We start from the raw sequence: 18,355 nt of genomic DNA, 5'->3' as shown, positions 1-18,355 counted from the left end.
CGATCGGCCTGGGTTCAATCCCAGCTGGCGTCGTTGGAATTTTCTGAGGCGAAAAATCTCTGGTTACGTCTTCCTTCGGAGGGGAAGTAAAAGAAGTTGGCCCGGCTCATGTGTTGTTGAGTCTGATAGGTAGGAACAGGTGGAGTCGCCTCCCTGATGTCGGTGATTGGCACTGAAGTGGCGGAAATAGGCCGACGATAAATAAGCGAAGATAAAAAAAAAAAAAAAAAAAAAACGAAAGGGTCAAATTGCTTAACCTTCCTTTCTTAACTCGCGCATAGGTCTGACAGACCGAGAGTAAAAGAGGTGGCTGAATTAAATGACTATTAAAACTGAATGAAGTTAAAGAAAAAATATGTTTTTGAGTTTTTATCCAATTATATTTTTTTTAATTTTTTTAAGTACCAATAACGCCTAAAAATACACAATAACAATATCACAGAGACCCCACAGTTTGTGAGTATACGAGTTACATTTTTGCACACGAGTAGAGTAGTGCGGGGCGAAAGTGCGTATTAGCCTTTTTGAAGCAAACGAGCATAAAAATTCGACAACAGTGCATTCGTTTGAAGCTTTATTACATCAGCAGCTCAAACATATAAACATGATTCATTTCATGAAAGTGGCAAAAGGTTATGAGGTAGAAAGAGTTTTACGATGTTTTGATCATTTTTTTTTCAATTTTGGGGATGACGATTTACTTACCTAAAATAACTGAAAAGTTCAAAACTACACTGTCAAGGAAACCTTCATTCTATAGTAGATGATACTGCGTATTCGTTTTTATGAAAAAGTTCAAGGAGTTTTTTTTTTAAATTCGATTAGCTTAACAATTGTTTGTGGGGTAAAAGTGCACAGTGGCTGTGGGGCAAAAGTTCGCATCAGCGTTTTGCTCTCAAAAAAAAAAAATTAAATGTTTTCAACCAAATTTTTAACGGAACCCACAAGAAGAAAACTGATTTAAAGAAATGCTCAAATGGCCCGACAGAGGCTTCGGTATTCCTGAATCAGATCTGAGGATAAGGCTCATATCAGTAAGTGATTTATGATTTGAATCTTCTTTTATTGACATTTCTACTTCTGCTGGGATGTGCCAGCGAGAATCTAGGGCGGTTCAGACAAGTATTTACGAGTGAGCAGTCTGAGGATCTGGCGGACCACTACAGAGCACTGGACAAATCTTCCTATGGTATGACTCTCAAAGATTTACGGCGCGTGGCGTTTGATTCTGCGGAAGCCAATAACCTCCAGCACAAATTCAACCAAGTTGCAAAGCTGGCAGGAAGAGATTGGGCTTCTAGCTTCATGAGGAACCATCGTCTGTTTCTTCGAACCCCACAACAGCGCAACGAAGCAACAGCGCTCCAAGACAAAGCGTCGGAATCCTCAGAACCGAAATCCAAGATGAGAAAGAAAAATAAACAATTGCTTAAAAATAATTCAAAATGGATTTCAAACGCCAGGTCATGCTGGACATATTGTCAGTCTCCTCCCTCCCAAAAATGTCTGCAAAAATCAAGTTTAAGTAATGCATCGACACATGATAAATAGAAATAACTGTTAACCCACGTTTTATACATCAGACGTAAAAATGTTGAAATGATTGATTGTGTTGAATTATAGAGACTTTAAACTTTTGCAGTCCTGAAGTAGGCCCTTGTGAACAAACTCCTTCTTCGTCTGTCTTGAGAAAAACACTTCATTGTCATTGCTCGTCAGCAAACCGTGACCGCTTCCACAAACATCAAACAACGTTCTCGTAAAAATGTTCAATAAAATTCACAATTAAACATAAAAAATGTTGACAAAAATCCATGCAAATCCAGATTTTTGATTTTTCAACATCCAGTTTTACTATTCAATACATCTGGCTTAACCCTTTATAAGGCCGTGGAAACTAGGCAAGGAATCGACTTAAACTTAACAGAACATAATCCTTACATGAGGAAGAACACGCTATCTTCGATAAAAAATAAACTATTGAAACAGCTGAAAAAATTGGTGGCAATATAGTTGCCACTGTCTGTTAACCCCAAAAACACTGCTTGCCGCTGCATTGTAAGCTCATTTTATTGTGCCTTCGGTTATACAAACATTAAAATAACATCTCTAGTGCAGCGAAAAAAAATTTTTTTTTGGGTGGACAAAGAAAAAATATTAAATTGGATTTTTTCATTAAATACACCATTTTTTATTGAAGAAACTGTATGAACTAAATAGAACGCTTACAGTGAAAAACTTTAACTTGTTGCTAGTTCAACGAATTTAAACCGAATTTTTTGCCGGCGGTCTTAAATCGTTTTTTTTACATAAAAATGACTTCCAAAGTAATATCACTTTTTTTAGCAGCCCTAAAACAATTGGAATATTGCCAGATGCTTTTAGAAGTCTTTAGTTAAGCAAAACATTGAAAAAATATGCCAAGTGCAGAAAAAAATGTCTGTGGGTGGCAATACAGTTGGTGCGGCCTTATTACAGGTTAATGAACCGCAAAGTCTATGAATTAGTAAGACTTTTGTATGAATAAGACAAAAACTAGAAATAGATTTGTGTTTAAATTTTTTTTATATTGGGGTCTGAGGTATCACTTGATTCTGGAAAAGGTATCTATTGCCCAGAACAGTTTGAGAACCCCTGATTTAGAGGATTATAAGAAAACCATTTTCTGATTTATTTTGTTGTTTTGATAAGGCATTAACAACCCATCAATAAAAAAATAAATACAAAATAAAAATATATTTTTTTTCGTTTGCTTTTTTTTATTCATTCGTTTATTTTTACAGGCTCAGTAACATAAATTTGAAGGAGCCAAATTCTAAACTATAATTCTACTAGCATATATTAACATGTTTCCTTAATTCTATGGTTAATAAAATAGGAAACCGATTACTCGCGGTCGACTCGAGTTTAGAAGGGACATTTTCATTAGGAAAAGGATGGGATGTAAGGAGATATGTGTTCACACTCACACTCACATTCACATTCACATTCTCATTCACACTCAATTCTTAAAACTATCCTTACATCTAATATGTATTTACAATTTAACTTATTCTAATGTTAGAAGGAAGGGAACCGATAGCTTGCGAAGGACCAAAAGGAGGGGAAAGGATGTATGAATAATCACACTCGAAGATCGATAGCTTTAAGGAAAACATATATTAGGGACATGTAATCAAGGTCTAACCTAGCCAACACATCTCTCACCGGTACATTGGGCTGCTTTCCTCGAGCCCGAAGGGAATTTTCTAAATTCGATCTGGCGACAAGATACAACTCGCACGACCAAACAACGTGTCATGGCCACACAACGCAGAGATTGCTGTCGGCAAGATTAAAACGAAACAGTAGCGCGTTCAACGAACAGTGATTGGACATGAGTCGGGAGAAGGTGCGAATAAAGTCCCGACTCAAGTCCAGACTTTTGAACCATGGTTTGAGGCTAACCTTAGGGATAATCGTTTGGAGCTACCGACCCAATTCATCTTCGTTCCATTTGAGTTGCCAGTTAGCGATGGTATTTTTGCGGACTAAAGAATAAAATTCATTGAAGGCGATTTGACGCTGATAAATATCGCCTTCAACTGCACCTACCTTTGCTAATGAGTCAGCCCTCTCATTACCCGGAATTTAGCACTGTGAAGGGACCCTGACAAAGGTAATGACATAACAGCGTCTGGTTAAAGCACTCAAAACTTCTCGTATTCTCTCAAGGAAGTACGGCGAGTGCTTTTCCGGCCTCACTGAACGGATAGCTTCGACAGAGCTAAGACTATCCGTAACAATGTAATAGTGATCAACAGGTCGTAAGGCGACGCTGTCCAGCGCCCAGTATATCGCTGCTAATTCAGCAATATCTACTGAGCAAGGATACTGAAGATTGTGTGAGGTGCTAAAAAATACGTTGAACACTCCAAATCCTGTGGACTCATTCATAGAGGACCCATCAGTATTGTACATATTATCACAATTGACACGCCCATACTTTGCACTGAAGATCGTTGGAACGTTCGATACAACATTATAAGATCTTCGGGATGGGCTCCCCACCAGGTGCCAGTAATTGTACGGAGAAAGTTTATTCTTTGTTGGCATTTTTTACTCAGATACCTAATATGGGCCCCAAGTACATTTGGAGTCGAACCAGACCCCAAGATACTTGAATGACATAGCATGAGTGATCGGTTTACCCAAAAGTTGAAGCTTTGGTTTTGCTGGTCTATGCTTCCTAGAAAAACCCACCATCTCCGTTTTCTCCGTGGAGAATTCGATCCCTAGCCCAATGGCCCAGGTTGAAAAATTGTTCAATTTGAATTTCTGAAGAAAGCAACGCAAGACAATCATTCGTCTCCTTGCCCCTGCGGAACCCATATTGTGTATCTGAGAGTAAGCCATTCGTTTCAACCCATCGATCAAGGCTTCAAACAAGATCATTTTCTCCAACAATTTCCGTATACAAGACAGCTTTGCTATTGGGCGGTACGAATTGAAGTCGGACGCGGGCTTTCCGGGTTTTTGAGCTATAACTCGTACTTGTCTCAAAAAAACGATTGAATAAATTCAACAAGCGATGTTTCGCCACATCAGGGAGGTTTTTCAATAAGTTGAACTTGATTCGATCCGATCGTGGAGCAGAATTGTTACAAGATAGGAGAGCAAGAGAGAATTCTACCATCGAAAACTCGGAATCAAGATCGCACCTATCTTGTGGTATACCTCGAACAATTTTTTTGCACAGGAGCGGAATCAGGAAAAACCTTCCGTGCAAAATTAAAAATCCATCGATGTGAATATTCTTCGCTTTCGTTCGTTGAAGAGCGATTTCTCATGTTTCGAGCAACTTTCCTTAATTTTTTCATTGACGTTTCTCATAACAAACTTCCCACGAAATTTCGCCAATAAGCACGTTTTTTCCCTTTGATAAAATTTTTGAACTGATTCTCAAGGCTAAATACGTTTGAAAATTTTCAGGGGTTCCACATTTCCGAAAAGCTTTAAATGCATTCGATTTTTCTACATAAAGCTTGGAACATTGGCTATCCCACCATAGATTGGGAGGCCTTCGGCGAATGGTGGAACTGGGATGGGTTTCGTTTGAGCGCGAACCGCGCTGTCATAGATCAAACGAGAAAGAAAGTTGTACTCCTCAAATGGAGGTAAACCATCTCTGGAATTGATGGCTAGAGCAATCGCGTCTGCATATTTTTCCAGTCAATGTGTCTTGTGAGCCATGTTTATAGATTCAGAAGAATGCGACCCAATGTTGATGGAAATTTTGATTGGCAAGGGATCACTACCGTTGGGGTCCTGGATTACATTCCACTTGCAATCTAACGATAGTGAATTCGAGCAAAGCGAGAGGTCAAGAGCACTTGGATTAGCAGGAGGTTTAGGTACACGTGTTGTTTCCCCAGTGTTCAAAACGGTCATATTGAAGCTGTTACAAAGGTCATATATCAACAATGAATGATTGTCGTCGTACTGTTCTCCCCAGGCAATTCCGTGAGAGTTGAAGTCTCCCATGATCAATCGTGGCTCAGGAAGAAGTGAGCACATGTCAACAAGTTGCTTGCGGCTAACCGCAGCTCTCGGAGGTCAATACAAGCTGACAATACAGAGGTCTTTGCCTCTGATGTTTGCATGACAAGCAACAGCTTCAATCCCTCCAATAGATGGAAGGTCAATTCGAAAAAATGAGTGGCACTTATTGATCCCCAATAGCACCCCTCCGTATCTGTCATCACGGTCCAAGCGTATAATATTGTAATCGTGGAAAGGGATATCATCTCGCGAAGAAAGCCAAGTTTCCGACAGAGCAAAAACATCACAATTGAACTTATGAATTAAAAATTTGAATGTATCCAATTTAGGGATAAGACTACGACAATTCCACTGTAAAACAGTGATATCTCCGACCTCTCTATTTAAATTAGACATCAAGAGAGATAATCATTGCAAGGAGGGGCCATGTTTGCATCAATTGTTGCAAAATTGTCTTTCAGACTGGAAGCATTGAGATGACAATGGTTCTGATGGAGTCGGAAACATTAAAACACGTGAAGATTTGATCCATCAGGTCAGACAACTTTATAAATCCCGATTGGGAAGTTGAACTGGACGGAAAAACAGGGACAGTTGAGGTTTTTGATGTCCCCTCGAGTGCTGGGTCGTTCGAAGATGAACTATTCCCACGGAAGCCAGGAGGAACCTGATTTTGCTTGTCCGTTGCACTCGATTTTTTTGGCAAGCTAACAGGGGATATCACCGGAGGGACTGGTGATTGAATTTAGGGAGTGGTCACATTTTTGCGCGGGGGATTCCCTTGAGAAATAAACGGTGTGCCCCCGTTAGCTGTGTCCGCTTCCATTTCGTCAACTGGTACTGGAAAACAACTGGCGTGGAAAAGATATCATGTGAGGAGACTGGATGTTGTTGTTGTTGGGCCTGTGGAGAAGCGCCCTTTAAAATTTCCGCAAAAGTGCGTTTCGAGCGTTCACAAGCTGAGAGCACATGTGGGGTCCCCCGGAATTTGGACACTTATGCTCAGTCGCACTGCAGGATTTGCCCACATGTTGCTCTCCACAAGTGGCACAGCGCTCCTTGTTGGCGCAGTAATCTGCTGTGTGACCAACTGTCTCGCATTTGTTGCAAGTCATGGGCTTTGGCACGAAGAGTCGCAGTGGTAGCCTCAATTTGTCCACCATAACGTAGTCAGGGAGGGCGGAACCAGCAAAAGTTACTCGAAACACTTTTCCTAATTGATGGCAGTCCAAAATTTTAACTTTCATCAAAGGGAGCTTCTTAAATCTGCCATCTCCCTCTTTTATTAATGCGCTCGTCAGACCCGTTTCGGTAATCACCCCCGAAATCTCTACGTTATGGCAGGGAACATAGGCGCGATATTCTAGTATGAACTTATTGTCGACAACAATCTCATTAGCTTGCTTCCGATCAGATACGACAACACGCAGTTTGTTCGGTCTAACCTTGCTAATTTCGAACACGGAGAAATAATTTTTTGTCAGCTTTCATAATCTGAATGACGTTGAGCGATTTCCCGTTGGGTTTGGACCGGAAGAAAACAACCCATGGGCCAGATCCAGGTGCATCTTCTGGATAGACCTTGACACGGGGAGAGGAAACAACTGAGGTGGAGGACATGGTCGGTTATTGAGCGGGATCGGGAACAGTAGGGCTGGGAGGCAAGTTTGGGAGATGAGCGGAAGCGGGAAATTGAGGGGACGAAGAGGAAAAGTTTGCCAATTATCTTGAGGGGGTTGGTTGAGGTTGATTAACTCTTCCTCTGAAAAGACATCTTCTGAGGGGGGAACGCGTTTAAGTGACTTCCCAGTCCCCGTTGTAGTTAGTGAGGAGGAAACGTCAGTAGTTTCAATGTCCATTTCAAGAGGACCGCCGTCTGCCATTACGGCAGATATACAATTATACGGACTGCAGATATACAATTATACAATTATACGGTTATTTTGTTAAAAATACAGACACCTATACAGATTTTTTCAGAAAATTTTACAGAATGAAATGTGGCAACCCTGGTACCTAAATCAGCGAAATTTTTCGAGTGGCCAATGCCGCCGAATTCAGGAAAGGTATTGACATTCTGTAAATTGGATTGTCCACGGATATCAAGATTCGTGCTTTTTCTGTCCACGTAGTATGTGGGCAACAGGATTTTCTGCCGGTCTATTTTCAATTTAAAAGCTCCTAAATAGTCTGACTTGAACCTCGAGCCCAAAAAGGTTAATTTATTATTATTTATTTTGGCTTAACGTCTTTACAACATGGCCTGATTCACATTTTTTTTCAACTAACTCGATTCGTGGCTATCTCTCACCAATTCCGCGGGCACCCCGTGTTCACCATGTCATGCTCTACTTGGTCTAACCACCTGGCTCGTTGCGCTCCTCGTCGTCTCGTATCAGCCGGATTCCCGATGACCACTATTTTTGCAGGATAGTTGTCCGAAATTCTTGCAACATGTCCTGCCCAGCGTATCCTTCCAGCTTTGATCACTTTTTGGATACTGAGTTCGCTGGTGAATTGCGTGAACTCGTGGTTGATCCTTCGCCTCCATACGCCGTCCTCCTGTACACCGCCGAAGATGGTTCTTAACACCCGTCGTTCAAAGACTCCGAGTGCTCGCAGGTCCTCTTCGAGTATTGTCCAAGTTTCGTGCCCGTAGAGGATAACCGGTCTTATTAGCGTTCTATACAGGGATCATTTCGCTCGACTGCTAAGTCTGTTTGACCTTAAGTGTGTGTGGAGACCATAGTAGGTACGACTTCCATTTATGCGTCTCCGGATCTCGAGGCTGGTATCATTGTCAGACGTTACCGTTGAGTCAAGGTAGACAAATTGGTCCACTACCTCACCGTCGACGATCATTACACTACTACCTAATCGGGTCCTGTCGTGCTCGGATCCGGAAGCCAGCATGTATTTGGTTTTAGACGCATTGATTTTCAGTCCAATTCTCTCTGCTTCGTACTTAAGTTTGATGTAATGTTCAGCTACCGTCTCAAATGTTTTGCCGACAATGTCTACGTCATCAGCGAAGCAGATGAATTGACTGGATCTATTGAAAATCGTATCACGTACCACACCCTCTAGCGCAATGTTGAATAGTAGGCAAGAGAGACCGGCTTGTCAAAGCCCCCTGCGGGACTCGAATGAATCAGATAATCCACCCAATCCACCAAGGTTGATAATCATCTCACAAGTAATTGACTTCCCAATCCACCGTCTGAAAATGCTCTCATGTGAGGTTTTTGTTTAACTAGTAAGTGTGTGTGCCTTCTCTCCGATTATCATCACTGAAGAAAATAATTGATTGATGTTCTTTGCTTTTTTAAACTCGTAGTACTACTCGACCAGTATCAAAAAGTGACGAGACCTTAGTTAAGAACACTAATGTATCGACTAGTTCAATGAACTAGATAAGAAAAACTTATTCTTATAACCTGAAAACTCATTTACTGGGCGAGGAATTGTTTATATTCGGTTTTATTTGCTTCAATTCATAATCCAAAGTTAAACACATGTAAATTATTCATAAATTGTGTTAAATAACGCACGACAATTCAATGTAACTCATTACTGACAATTCAAAAACAAAAAAAAATATTAGGTTCTACGATTAGTTCAGTAACAAATTAACAAAATCAATTAACTGAACGATCGAGATAATTAATAAACTTTAATTTTGGATTCCACCTCTTGAGGTTTCGCGATGACGCACTCAACGATGGAAACCATCGTTTGAAAACGAATGGGCGACTTTCGTTTAATGACAAATTTCAAAGCACAGCGCTCCAACAGGAAGCGCCACTTGAGTTTACCCTTCTGTAGATCGCTCATTTTCAGAAACGCTTCTACTTTACAGTTAAGCGTGTTCTCAGCAGCCTGGCTAGTTAATCTACAGTTCGACAAAGTTCCGGTGTGATCGGTCATGTCAACCGGTATATCGAAATACACACTGATGTTGTATGGGTTATGCAAACACTCCGTCCGATTGCATCTTTCCTCCGATTGACGAAGCATTGTTTTGCAGTTTAGACTACGAAAAAAAAAAACATTAGCTATTCTGTAAAGCTTTTTAGAAGCCATTCCTACCACTTGCGACTTGTTATTCTCGAATAACCATCCAGATCAAATTTAGTAATAACCGCGTAGCATAAAGCAGCAAATTGTTCCTGATCGTCTTTAAGATCACCTTCAGCTCGATCCAGGATTTGCTGTATGGTCATCACAGAATTGATTGTGTTCGCTGAAAGATAAAAATACATTTCATGTTTTGTCAACACAATATATAACAGTAAACTCAACGATCAATAGCGTTAGATGTAAGAGAGCTTGTCATATCAGAATCCTGGCCCGTAGCTTTCATAGCATGGACGAGTAAGTGATCCCCTTCCTCGATAGCGGGATCTTCGGTAACAATTGTTTTCGAGTTCATCCCAAGGCAAATTGCCTTATAATATTGATTATACTCAATTCTAACATCCGTTATTAGTAGAACCGTTGTAAGAGGAATCCATTTTTCAATCCTTTCAACGTATTCGTGGTTCCAAAATTTCATCGACATCCCAGCATGGCTGGCGTCCATTACGATTACTTCTCTCAGATATTTGATTTTTCCTGTTTTAGCAATAACAATCTGCTTCCTGGCTCTTATATTTTGAACCACCACCAAAACATTTACACTCCGTCCGCTAATACTTTGTCCTCCTGATGCAATGTCCGCCAGAGGATAAGTTTCAGCTGCCGGAACTGGAGCAACGGCCAATAATCTCTTGAACTGATCGATGTCATGTCCCTCATACAGTTTGATTCTGCTTCCGTCCTGCTCGGCGAATGATAGGCTGAACGCAGACGTAGTTGTTGGTTTGAACTGCTCCGATTTGTCGTGCCCTACTGGACCTACTTTTGCCTTCGTAATTGTCACTACATCACCAATATGAAACTGGCTATCATATGAATCGATAATGAACTGTGAACCCCAAATCGTACTGTTTATTGTGTCACGTTCGCTGTCACGGATCGTCAGGGTTATCACTCCTCTTGCGGAGCCCGAATCATTTCCAGAACTAAACGAAGCGCTATCGAAAAACTTCGGATCGCTTTTTGCTATTATAACACCAACTATGATGAAGTTACGAGAATCGTGACTTATTTGGTTTATACGTTTTGTTACAATTACGTCGGTCATTGTATTTTGGAATGTAACCGAATTCAAATTGACCACGTGTATGAAAATTTTTGAATTGTATTCCTAATGCGGCATGGTTTGTGTCTTTGGATATGTTGTTCTCATTGTTCTCAATTCGCAATGACAGATGTATGTACAGTGTTGACGTCTGGTATTCTCTATTGAATTAAAAATCCCGAAAACAGTATTAAATCGCTAAAGTTTAAATGAAAATTTTCATTTGGTGATATTTAATTACTTGAAATAAATAGTGTTGGCCCTGATGTAAACTGTTATATCTTTAAATTTTCCGTCATTTCTACTTAAATTTATCACTATGATATAAAATCAACTTCAAATGCAATTGTTTATAAGATTTTTTCCTCACTTGCAGAGAAAAGTGATTTTAACTTACATAGAATACTAATTAGATTCAGAAAAGTTAATTTTAATTTATATTTTTTGTTTAAAAGTGTCTTCATTTCACCTGAAAATCCATTATTGTTACCAGACTTCCTGTGCGCGCGCTTTATTTTCGGAAGACGAGTTTCAATTTTCTCTTTCACACAACTCTTCCATGTGCAAGCGATGAGATTGGGCTTTAGCACACGGGCTTGGGATTGGCTCTTGCTCTTTTATTTCGTAAAATATTGAGGTGTGTTCAGACTTCCTGTGCGCGCTCCTAAATTTCGAGAGACGAGTATTGATTTTCTTCTCCTCACAACCCCCTCATGTGCAAGCGATGAACCCAGATCTAGTACACGAGCATGGGTTTGCCTCCTTCTCTTCTCTTTCGTAAAATATTGAGATGCGCTCAAGCATACCTCGTTGCACCTCAACATGAGCGATGTGTATCGCTCGCGAGACTTTCTCGTGTACCTGCCTCAAAGTGACATTTGGTGCTGTCGGGGGCAGTTGTGCTTCTGGTGTTAAAATTTTAATCTTCGTAATATGGCACGTAGACCAATTAGTAATGAAGAACTGTTTCACATAAATATCACTGCTAAAGTCATCCAATCAATTCATTCATTCGTTGCGAACAGCTCGCAATTATTGTGTGAGATACACAACACATGTGCATCGTTCGCATCGAAACGCGATGAGGCATTCCTAAACGCATCACAAAATTTTACGTAAGAGAATAGAAAGAGCCAATCCCAAGCTCGCGTGCTGAAGCCCGGTCTCATCGCTTGCACATGGAAGAGTTGGGAGGGAGAAAAAAGCGATACTCGTCTCTCGAAATTTAAGCGCGCACAGGGAATCTGCTCGCTCGGTTGCCTTCTGCCCAGCTCATTTGTTGCAGACAGCTTCCAATTACTTTGTGAGATGTGAAACTGGATAACGCAAAGCACACTGTCTGTTTCGCGTGCTGTGCGAGATCTCGAGAAGTCTAATTGTTACTGTCGCTTACCAATTTCGAAATACGAAGTTCAATATTGTCAACACGAATCTGGTATAATTAATGTATTATCAAAGATAGAAAGATTTTCATCACTTGTGAGAACCAAGGAAAGTGGAGTAGCAGGTGAAACAAATTTCCTGTTTATTATCGTATCGTATACTTAATACTGATAATGGTCGTACTATTCAGAAAAAATAAAAAACTAATTTCCGATTTTTTTTATTTTTTATTCTCAACTTCGACCTCAAAAATACATATAACCAAAATTTCATCCTCTTATTTTTATCCTTTTTTTTCAAATGCAATTTTAGTATTTTTGTATCAACAATATCAAAATATTTTAAACGTCGTTTGTTTTTCAAACAGAATGAATTTATTTTGAGTTATTGAAAGACAAATGGTGCTACGTCTTTTTCATCGATCTTTCATCCACACATGTGCAAGTAAAATCAATTCTCCTAAAGCCAAGTGCATCGTCGGTGAACTAGAAGCCATTTTGAATGATCACAATGAATTATTGAAATCATTGGAATCACACTTAAAAAATAACACAGTTTTTTGAATGACAAGCTCTTCAATATTTGTGACCACAGTATATGTCAGAAGAAATTTCTTTGATGAAAAATACTCGGGCCGCCCCGAAGAGACAATACGGATTAAACATTATACAACGGGATCTCGCTATAAGTACTTCATTCATAATGAACATCATAACTCATTTTAAAGTGATATACATGAACGTGTGTTTGGAGGAGACGAAACGAACAAGATTTTCAGTGATTTTTTTTGTGAGTCGTATGATGATTCGACGCGGTCAGGACAACGTCATTCTACGATGTCGTGAGCAATTCCAACAATCCATGATCGACACATACGCAAATGTGAAAACGAGCGACTGGGATACCTACGGTACAATCAACAGAAGCGGCTTGAAGAAGAATGCGAGACATGAGCAACACCAAATTGGCGGGTATTTCAGCTCCATTGAAGTTGTCTGGCGTATCGTTGGTTTCTCAATTCATGAACGGGACCCAGCAGTTGAAGATTAAGCCGTTCATCTTGATAATGAAAAACACGGAATTTTTACCAACGAGATAGCAATTGAACGAAATCAATATTGATTTTCTTTATCTCATTTTTCTCTTTTACGACGAAAATACATCACTTTACATTTAACTTTTAAGAGATCAAACACGTCAGTTATGCGAATAAAATACATTGCATGAGGAATTGAATTATTTTTGGTTGGCGGTCAACGAACGTTTCACATCTGCTTATCGAATGACGATGTGCACCGTCATTTCCGACAGTATAAACATCAAACACAATTTCGTTCAAATCGTTTCATCGTTTCATATCGATCATATTCGATCAGTTTTGAAGATCGTTAAAACATTTAAATCCACTTACAACACATTAGTTATTTTTAATGTAACAACCAAGATTTTCACTATTAATAATTTATATGGCAGAACAACGTTTGCCGGGTCAGCTATTAAAGCTATACAAAATTCAATGAAATTCAATGACAGTAAATCTATAAAATAAAAATGGAGCGCCAAATGTTTTGGTAGGTGAAAAACTCGAGGAAGGAATAGTCTTATTTGAGCCGTACTTATTTTGTTGTATTACTTGATTAACCGTTTGAGTGCAGAGTAAATTTTGTTAGCATATGCCGAAAATGCGGATGAATTTGGGTATATTTAAAAAAATACTAAAGAGCTTAGATAACTGATTAGGTCACAAAAGTTGTATTAATAGAAAAAAAAACAGATTAAAAGTGAGGTTTATAAAATTTACTAACATAAACTCCCTTATCGATACATAAATTATTGGGTTGGGAAAAAAGAAATGTCGTATATTGTCAATATATGGCAATATTTGAACATATCTTGTGTTGTACTTGTCGCAACGGGTCAAACTATACAGCTATTTAAAAATGACAATCTGTGCTACAAGTTTTTACAGCGTTGTGATTGTCCTTTTCAGTCTCAAGTTATAGCGCGTCAAAGATGGAGGCCACAAAGCAAGATTTTCGCCATATTTTACGTTTTTACATTTGCAGAAGATTGGATTCCAAAAAAAGCTGGATATATGGGTGCCAAACAAGTTGAGTCAAAACAATCTTTTAGACCGAATCAACGTCTGTGATGTACTGCTGAAACGGAACGAACTCGACCCATTTTTGAAGAAGGTGGTGACTGGTGATGAAAAGTGGATCACGTACGACAACCTAAAGAAAAAAAAGTCGTGGTCGAAGCGCGATGAGCCGGCCCAAACCATCGCCAAGCCCGGATTGACGGCCAGGAAGGTTTTGCTGTGCGTTTGGTGGGATTGGAAGGGAATCATCCACTATGAGCTGCTCAACTATGGCCGGACCCTCAACTCGGTTCTCTATTGTGAGCAGCTTGACCGTTTGAAGCAGGCGATTGACCAGAAGCGGCCAGAAATGATCAATAGGAATGGTGGTGTTTTCCACCAGGACAACGCTCGGCATCACACATCTTTGATGACCCGCCAGAAGCTACGGAAGCTCGAATGGGATGTCCTATTGCACCCACCGTATAGTCCGGACCTGGCTCCAAGTGATTATCATCTCTTCCGGTCCTTGCAAAACGCTCTTGGTGATACTAAGTTGGCCTCAAAAGAGGCTTGCGAAAACTGGCTGTCTGAGTTTTTTTGCAAATAAGGAGGGGGGGGGGGTTATAAGGGGGGGATAATGAAATTGCCTTCTAAATGGCAACAAGTTTGCGAACAAAACGGCGCATATTTGACTTAAATTGGATAATTTTAAGTATGTTAAATAAAGCGTCAGATTTTGATAAGAAATACGACATTTCTTTTTCCCCGACCTTATATATTTTTTTTAAATAATGAAAAATAATATTTAAACCAGAGATCGAAATCCTCGCTCGGATGCACAATAAATATTCAATCAATCAATCTAGTTTTCGATTAACCGTGTATTGTTGATATTTTCGTCTCTTCGTTTTCACCGAAAATTCTTTTTCAGAGAGAAAGAGATGTGGAAAATATCGTTCTCGGAAGTTCAACGAGAATGGTTTTTCGTCTCTCATTTGGTACTGAAAATATGGAGCGAAAATCATATTTAACTTCACCAACGTTAATCTGTTAGGACAGCGTCCAAACGATTTGCATTTGGACAGCGTCTGAATTGTACAATTATTAATCCATCTCATGTTCACTTCACGATGAAACCCAATATTGCCGCATATTTTCATGCAATGTTTTCAGCTGTACTGAAGAAGTGAAAAACCATTATCGGCATCAAGGAGTCACTGAAAACGAAACCATTTTTCGGCAATCATAACTCACCGAAAAATAAAAATCGGCTTTGCGTTTCTCGCGAGAATCGAAGTGAGCGTATAACATTCTCTCGCCTCTCATATTCTCAGCTATTTTTCCCTGTGGGTGAAAACGGATGTTTTTCGTCTCAAATCGGCGAGCATTTCGATCTCTGATTTAAACAATTTCATTCAAAAATATGGTTTGCTGCACAAAGCGCGTGAAGTCCTCTTTAAAAAATTTCCCCGAAAGACGAAATCCTACGTTAGGTTGTACTAAATACGTTAGGTCAAAAATAATAACATAGATCAAGAAGATCGCTATCGAGCTCCCCACACTTTTCGCATACAACAAGAGGAGCGCTATTGCGCTCCCCCGTATTCAAATGGTTAAAATCGGTTGATTGAAAAATCGGATTTTTTCAGAAATTTTCCTGAATTTCGAATAGGAAGGTCGAAAAATTCGGAAAATTGAATTCCTATGTATTATACAATAACATCATGATACAATAACATCATGATTCTTCACATCTGGCATCCCTGTACCATACACAAAATAGAATAGTATACCCACCTTTCATAACACTTGATTTTGCGAGTTTCTGTTTTGATCACATTTTTGTTTCCTTCACTTCACCTTTCTAAAATCTTCATAACTCACGTGTAGTCAGTCACGTATTCCATTTGGTATATTGTTTTTCGACCGGATAATATACACAGTTTACGTTTTATCCTACATCTTAACGAGTGACTGCTTCCAGTAGTTGAAAAAAAAGAGTTGAAAAGAATTTCATCATGACCTTCAGCTGAGGTTGGTTTCTTTCTGTCGGCCTTGTGAGATATGTTACATTCTTCATCAGGATCTTGAACGAACCACTGTAATCTCTAAATCGTGGTTTAATATTGTTAGTTAAATAAGTAGAAGGAAACAAAAACCATGGCAGCTATTGAGGTTGAGATAGCACCGGAGGTGAAAATTGTTAAGGCTAAACCCGTCAGGAAGGTATTCAAAGGGGCCACTAGAGTGGTGAACAAAATACCCCAAGCGCTGTTGGACGATGTAGAACTCAATGCTGCCATTGGAGTGCTTCCCACTAACTACAATTTTGAGATTCACAAATCGATCTGGCGCATCCGGGAGATGAAGGCAAAGAGAGTGGCTTTACAGATGCCAGAAGGTTAGTATGCGATGGGTTCGAACACTGCGTTCAGAAATTGTATGTTATTTTCAGGCCTCCTAATGTTTTCACTCGTGATCAGTGATATAATTGAGCGTTTCACTGAAGCAGACACAATTATAATGGGTGATGTTACGTACGGAGCATGTTGTGTAGATGATTACACTGCCAAAGCGTTAGGTGCTGATCTGTTGATACACTATGGTCACAGTTGTCTTGTTCCCGTGGATCAAACCGCCGGCATTAAAGTGTTGTATGTTTTTGTAGACATCAAAATAGACGTGTTGCATTTCATTGAGAGCGTGAAACTCAATTTTCCAAAAAACCGTAAATTGGCTCTGGTTAGCACTATCCAATTTGTTGCAACCCTCCACCTCGCGGCTAAAGAGTTACGAGAGGCCGAATATGACGTTGTAATTCCTCAATCCAAACCACTGAGTCCAGGGGAAATCCTTGGCTGTACGGCACCTCGGATAGAAAATGATCGAGTGGTCATCTATTTGGGAGACGGCCGGTTTCATTTGGAGGCGGCAATGATTTCGAATCCTTCACTAGAAGCCTACAAATATGATCCTTATGAGAAGAAATTCACTCGGGAGCATTACGATCATGCTGCGATGCGAAGGAACCGAAAGAAGGCAATCGATGATAGTCGTGATGCTAAAAAATTCGGACTCATTTTGGGAACATTGGGACGGCAAGGATCTACAAAGGTTATGGAGCACTTACAAAGGAGACTAAAACACCACAAGCGACAGGCTGTTATCATATTACTGTCGGAAATATTCCCGAATAAACTGGAACTTTTCAAGGATGTTGACGCGTTCGTGCAGGTGAGCTTAACGTTGTATTGATTTGTTCCACACTTTTTTCAATTTCATATATCATCTTCAGGTTGCTTGTCCGCGTCTTTCTATCGATTGGGGAACAGCGTTCGCGAAGCCCCTGTTGACACCATATGAGCTTTCTGTAGCACTTGGTGATGCCCAATGGAAGCTGGACAGTGGATGCGATAGGCCTGTGGATCAAGGGTCCCTCTCGAATGGAGATACGTTGATACAAGCTCAGGAGGCTTATCCAATGGATTTTTACGCACACAAAAGTCTCGGTGAATGGACTCCCAATCACAAACCCTTGGACATTTGTGAGAATTCTCTGAGTGGTGGATGCTGCGGAAAATGTACAGAGGAGAAAAAGGATCAAAAACGGATCTCGAATAAATGATCCATGACATATACCTTAATAGCGTAAGATTACGTTGCTTTAACAGAAAGAAAAACTAAATAAACCGACTAAGAGATAATTATTTTGTTTATAGTTTTCCCTGTTTCCGTTAGTCACGATTTGTCTGAATATTTCACATCATCTGTTCAATTGTGGGATTTTGGATTACGTCCAATGCTATTTTGGTGCGCAATTTATGGTCTAGGAAGGGAAAATTAAAATCTCAAATTAACACCTTCATCGAAGCGCAGGAATGCTTCAACTGTACCGTATGACCTCATATTCCGAACAGACTCAAATTCATTCCACTTCCAACACTTCATTTCTAAATGAAAATTTACTGAACTAGAGGGTAGCTTCGATATAATCTACATTTCACTTTCAAAATTGTACGTTGTACCGAATTGTACGTTACATCAAAGCATAATAAAGAACTCAGAAATGTAGCTTATATTACTTTATTGTATTGCTGTTTGGGTAAGGTTAATGATAAATTCAACTAGAAGACGAAGTCAGCCTTTCTCATGATGTTTCCCTTCGT

At 39.8% G+C, this 18,355-nt stretch overlaps 2 protein-coding genes across 2 annotated transcripts; one reads left to right on the top strand and one right to left on the bottom strand.

Moving 5' to 3' along the window:
* Positions 1 to 8,998: 8,998 nt before the first annotated feature.
* Positions 8,999 to 10,797, bottom strand: LOC129770137 (protein hold'em). Its single transcript, XM_055772786.1, has 3 exons — positions 9,844 to 10,797; positions 9,631 to 9,784; positions 8,999 to 9,574 (listed from the first exon to the last, which is right to left on the bottom strand). Exons 1-3 carry the CDS (start codon positions 10,724 to 10,726, stop codon positions 9,205 to 9,207), a joined length of 1,407 nt encoding a protein of 468 aa, XP_055628761.1. The 5' UTR covers positions 10,727 to 10,797; the 3' UTR covers positions 8,999 to 9,204.
* Positions 10,798 to 14,858: 4,061 nt separating this feature from the next.
* Positions 14,859 to 17,833, top strand: LOC129770138 (2-(3-amino-3-carboxypropyl)histidine synthase subunit 1). Its single transcript, XM_055772787.1, has 3 exons — positions 14,859 to 16,590; positions 16,645 to 17,423; positions 17,485 to 17,833. The coding sequence occupies exons 1-3, from the start codon at positions 16,350 to 16,352 to the stop codon at positions 17,812 to 17,814; spliced, it is 1,350 nt and encodes a 449-aa protein (XP_055628762.1). The 5' UTR covers positions 14,859 to 16,349; the 3' UTR covers positions 17,815 to 17,833.
* Positions 17,834 to 18,355: the final 522 nt, after the last annotated feature.

Source organism: Toxorhynchites rutilus, chromosome 2 (assembly GCF_029784135.1).
Source record: "Toxorhynchites rutilus septentrionalis strain SRP chromosome 2, ASM2978413v1, whole genome shotgun sequence".
NCBI classification, from domain to species: domain Eukaryota; kingdom Metazoa; phylum Arthropoda; class Insecta; order Diptera; family Culicidae; genus Toxorhynchites; species Toxorhynchites rutilus.
The sequence above is the reverse complement of the archived record's forward strand: the minus strand, read 5'-3'. Positions and strand labels throughout refer to the sequence as shown.

What these genes read in the sequence shown, in the direction of transcription:
- LOC129770137 (XM_055772786.1), bottom strand. Translation starts at nt 10,726, where the DNA reads ATGACCGACGTAATTGTAACAAAACGTATAAACCAAATAAGTCACGAT. An exon ending in TACATCTAACGCTATTGATC is followed by an intron (nt 9,785 to 9,843) that starts GTTGAGTTTACT and finishes TTTATCTTTCAG; the next exon opens with CGAACACAATCAATTCTGTG. An exon ending in AGAATAACAAGTCGCAAGTG is followed by an intron (nt 9,575 to 9,630) that starts GTAGGAATGGCT and finishes TTTTTTTCGTAG; the next exon opens with TCTAAACTGCAAAACAATGC.
- LOC129770138 (XM_055772787.1), top strand. Translation starts at nt 16,350, where the DNA reads ATGGCAGCTATTGAGGTTGAGATAGCACCGGAGGTGAAAATTGTTAAG. An exon ending in GGCTTTACAGATGCCAGAAG is followed by an intron (nt 16,591 to 16,644) that starts GTTAGTATGCGA and finishes TGTTATTTTCAG; the next exon opens with GCCTCCTAATGTTTTCACTC. An exon ending in ATGTTGACGCGTTCGTGCAG is followed by an intron (nt 17,424 to 17,484) that starts GTGAGCTTAACG and finishes TATCATCTTCAG; the next exon opens with GTTGCTTGTCCGCGTCTTTC.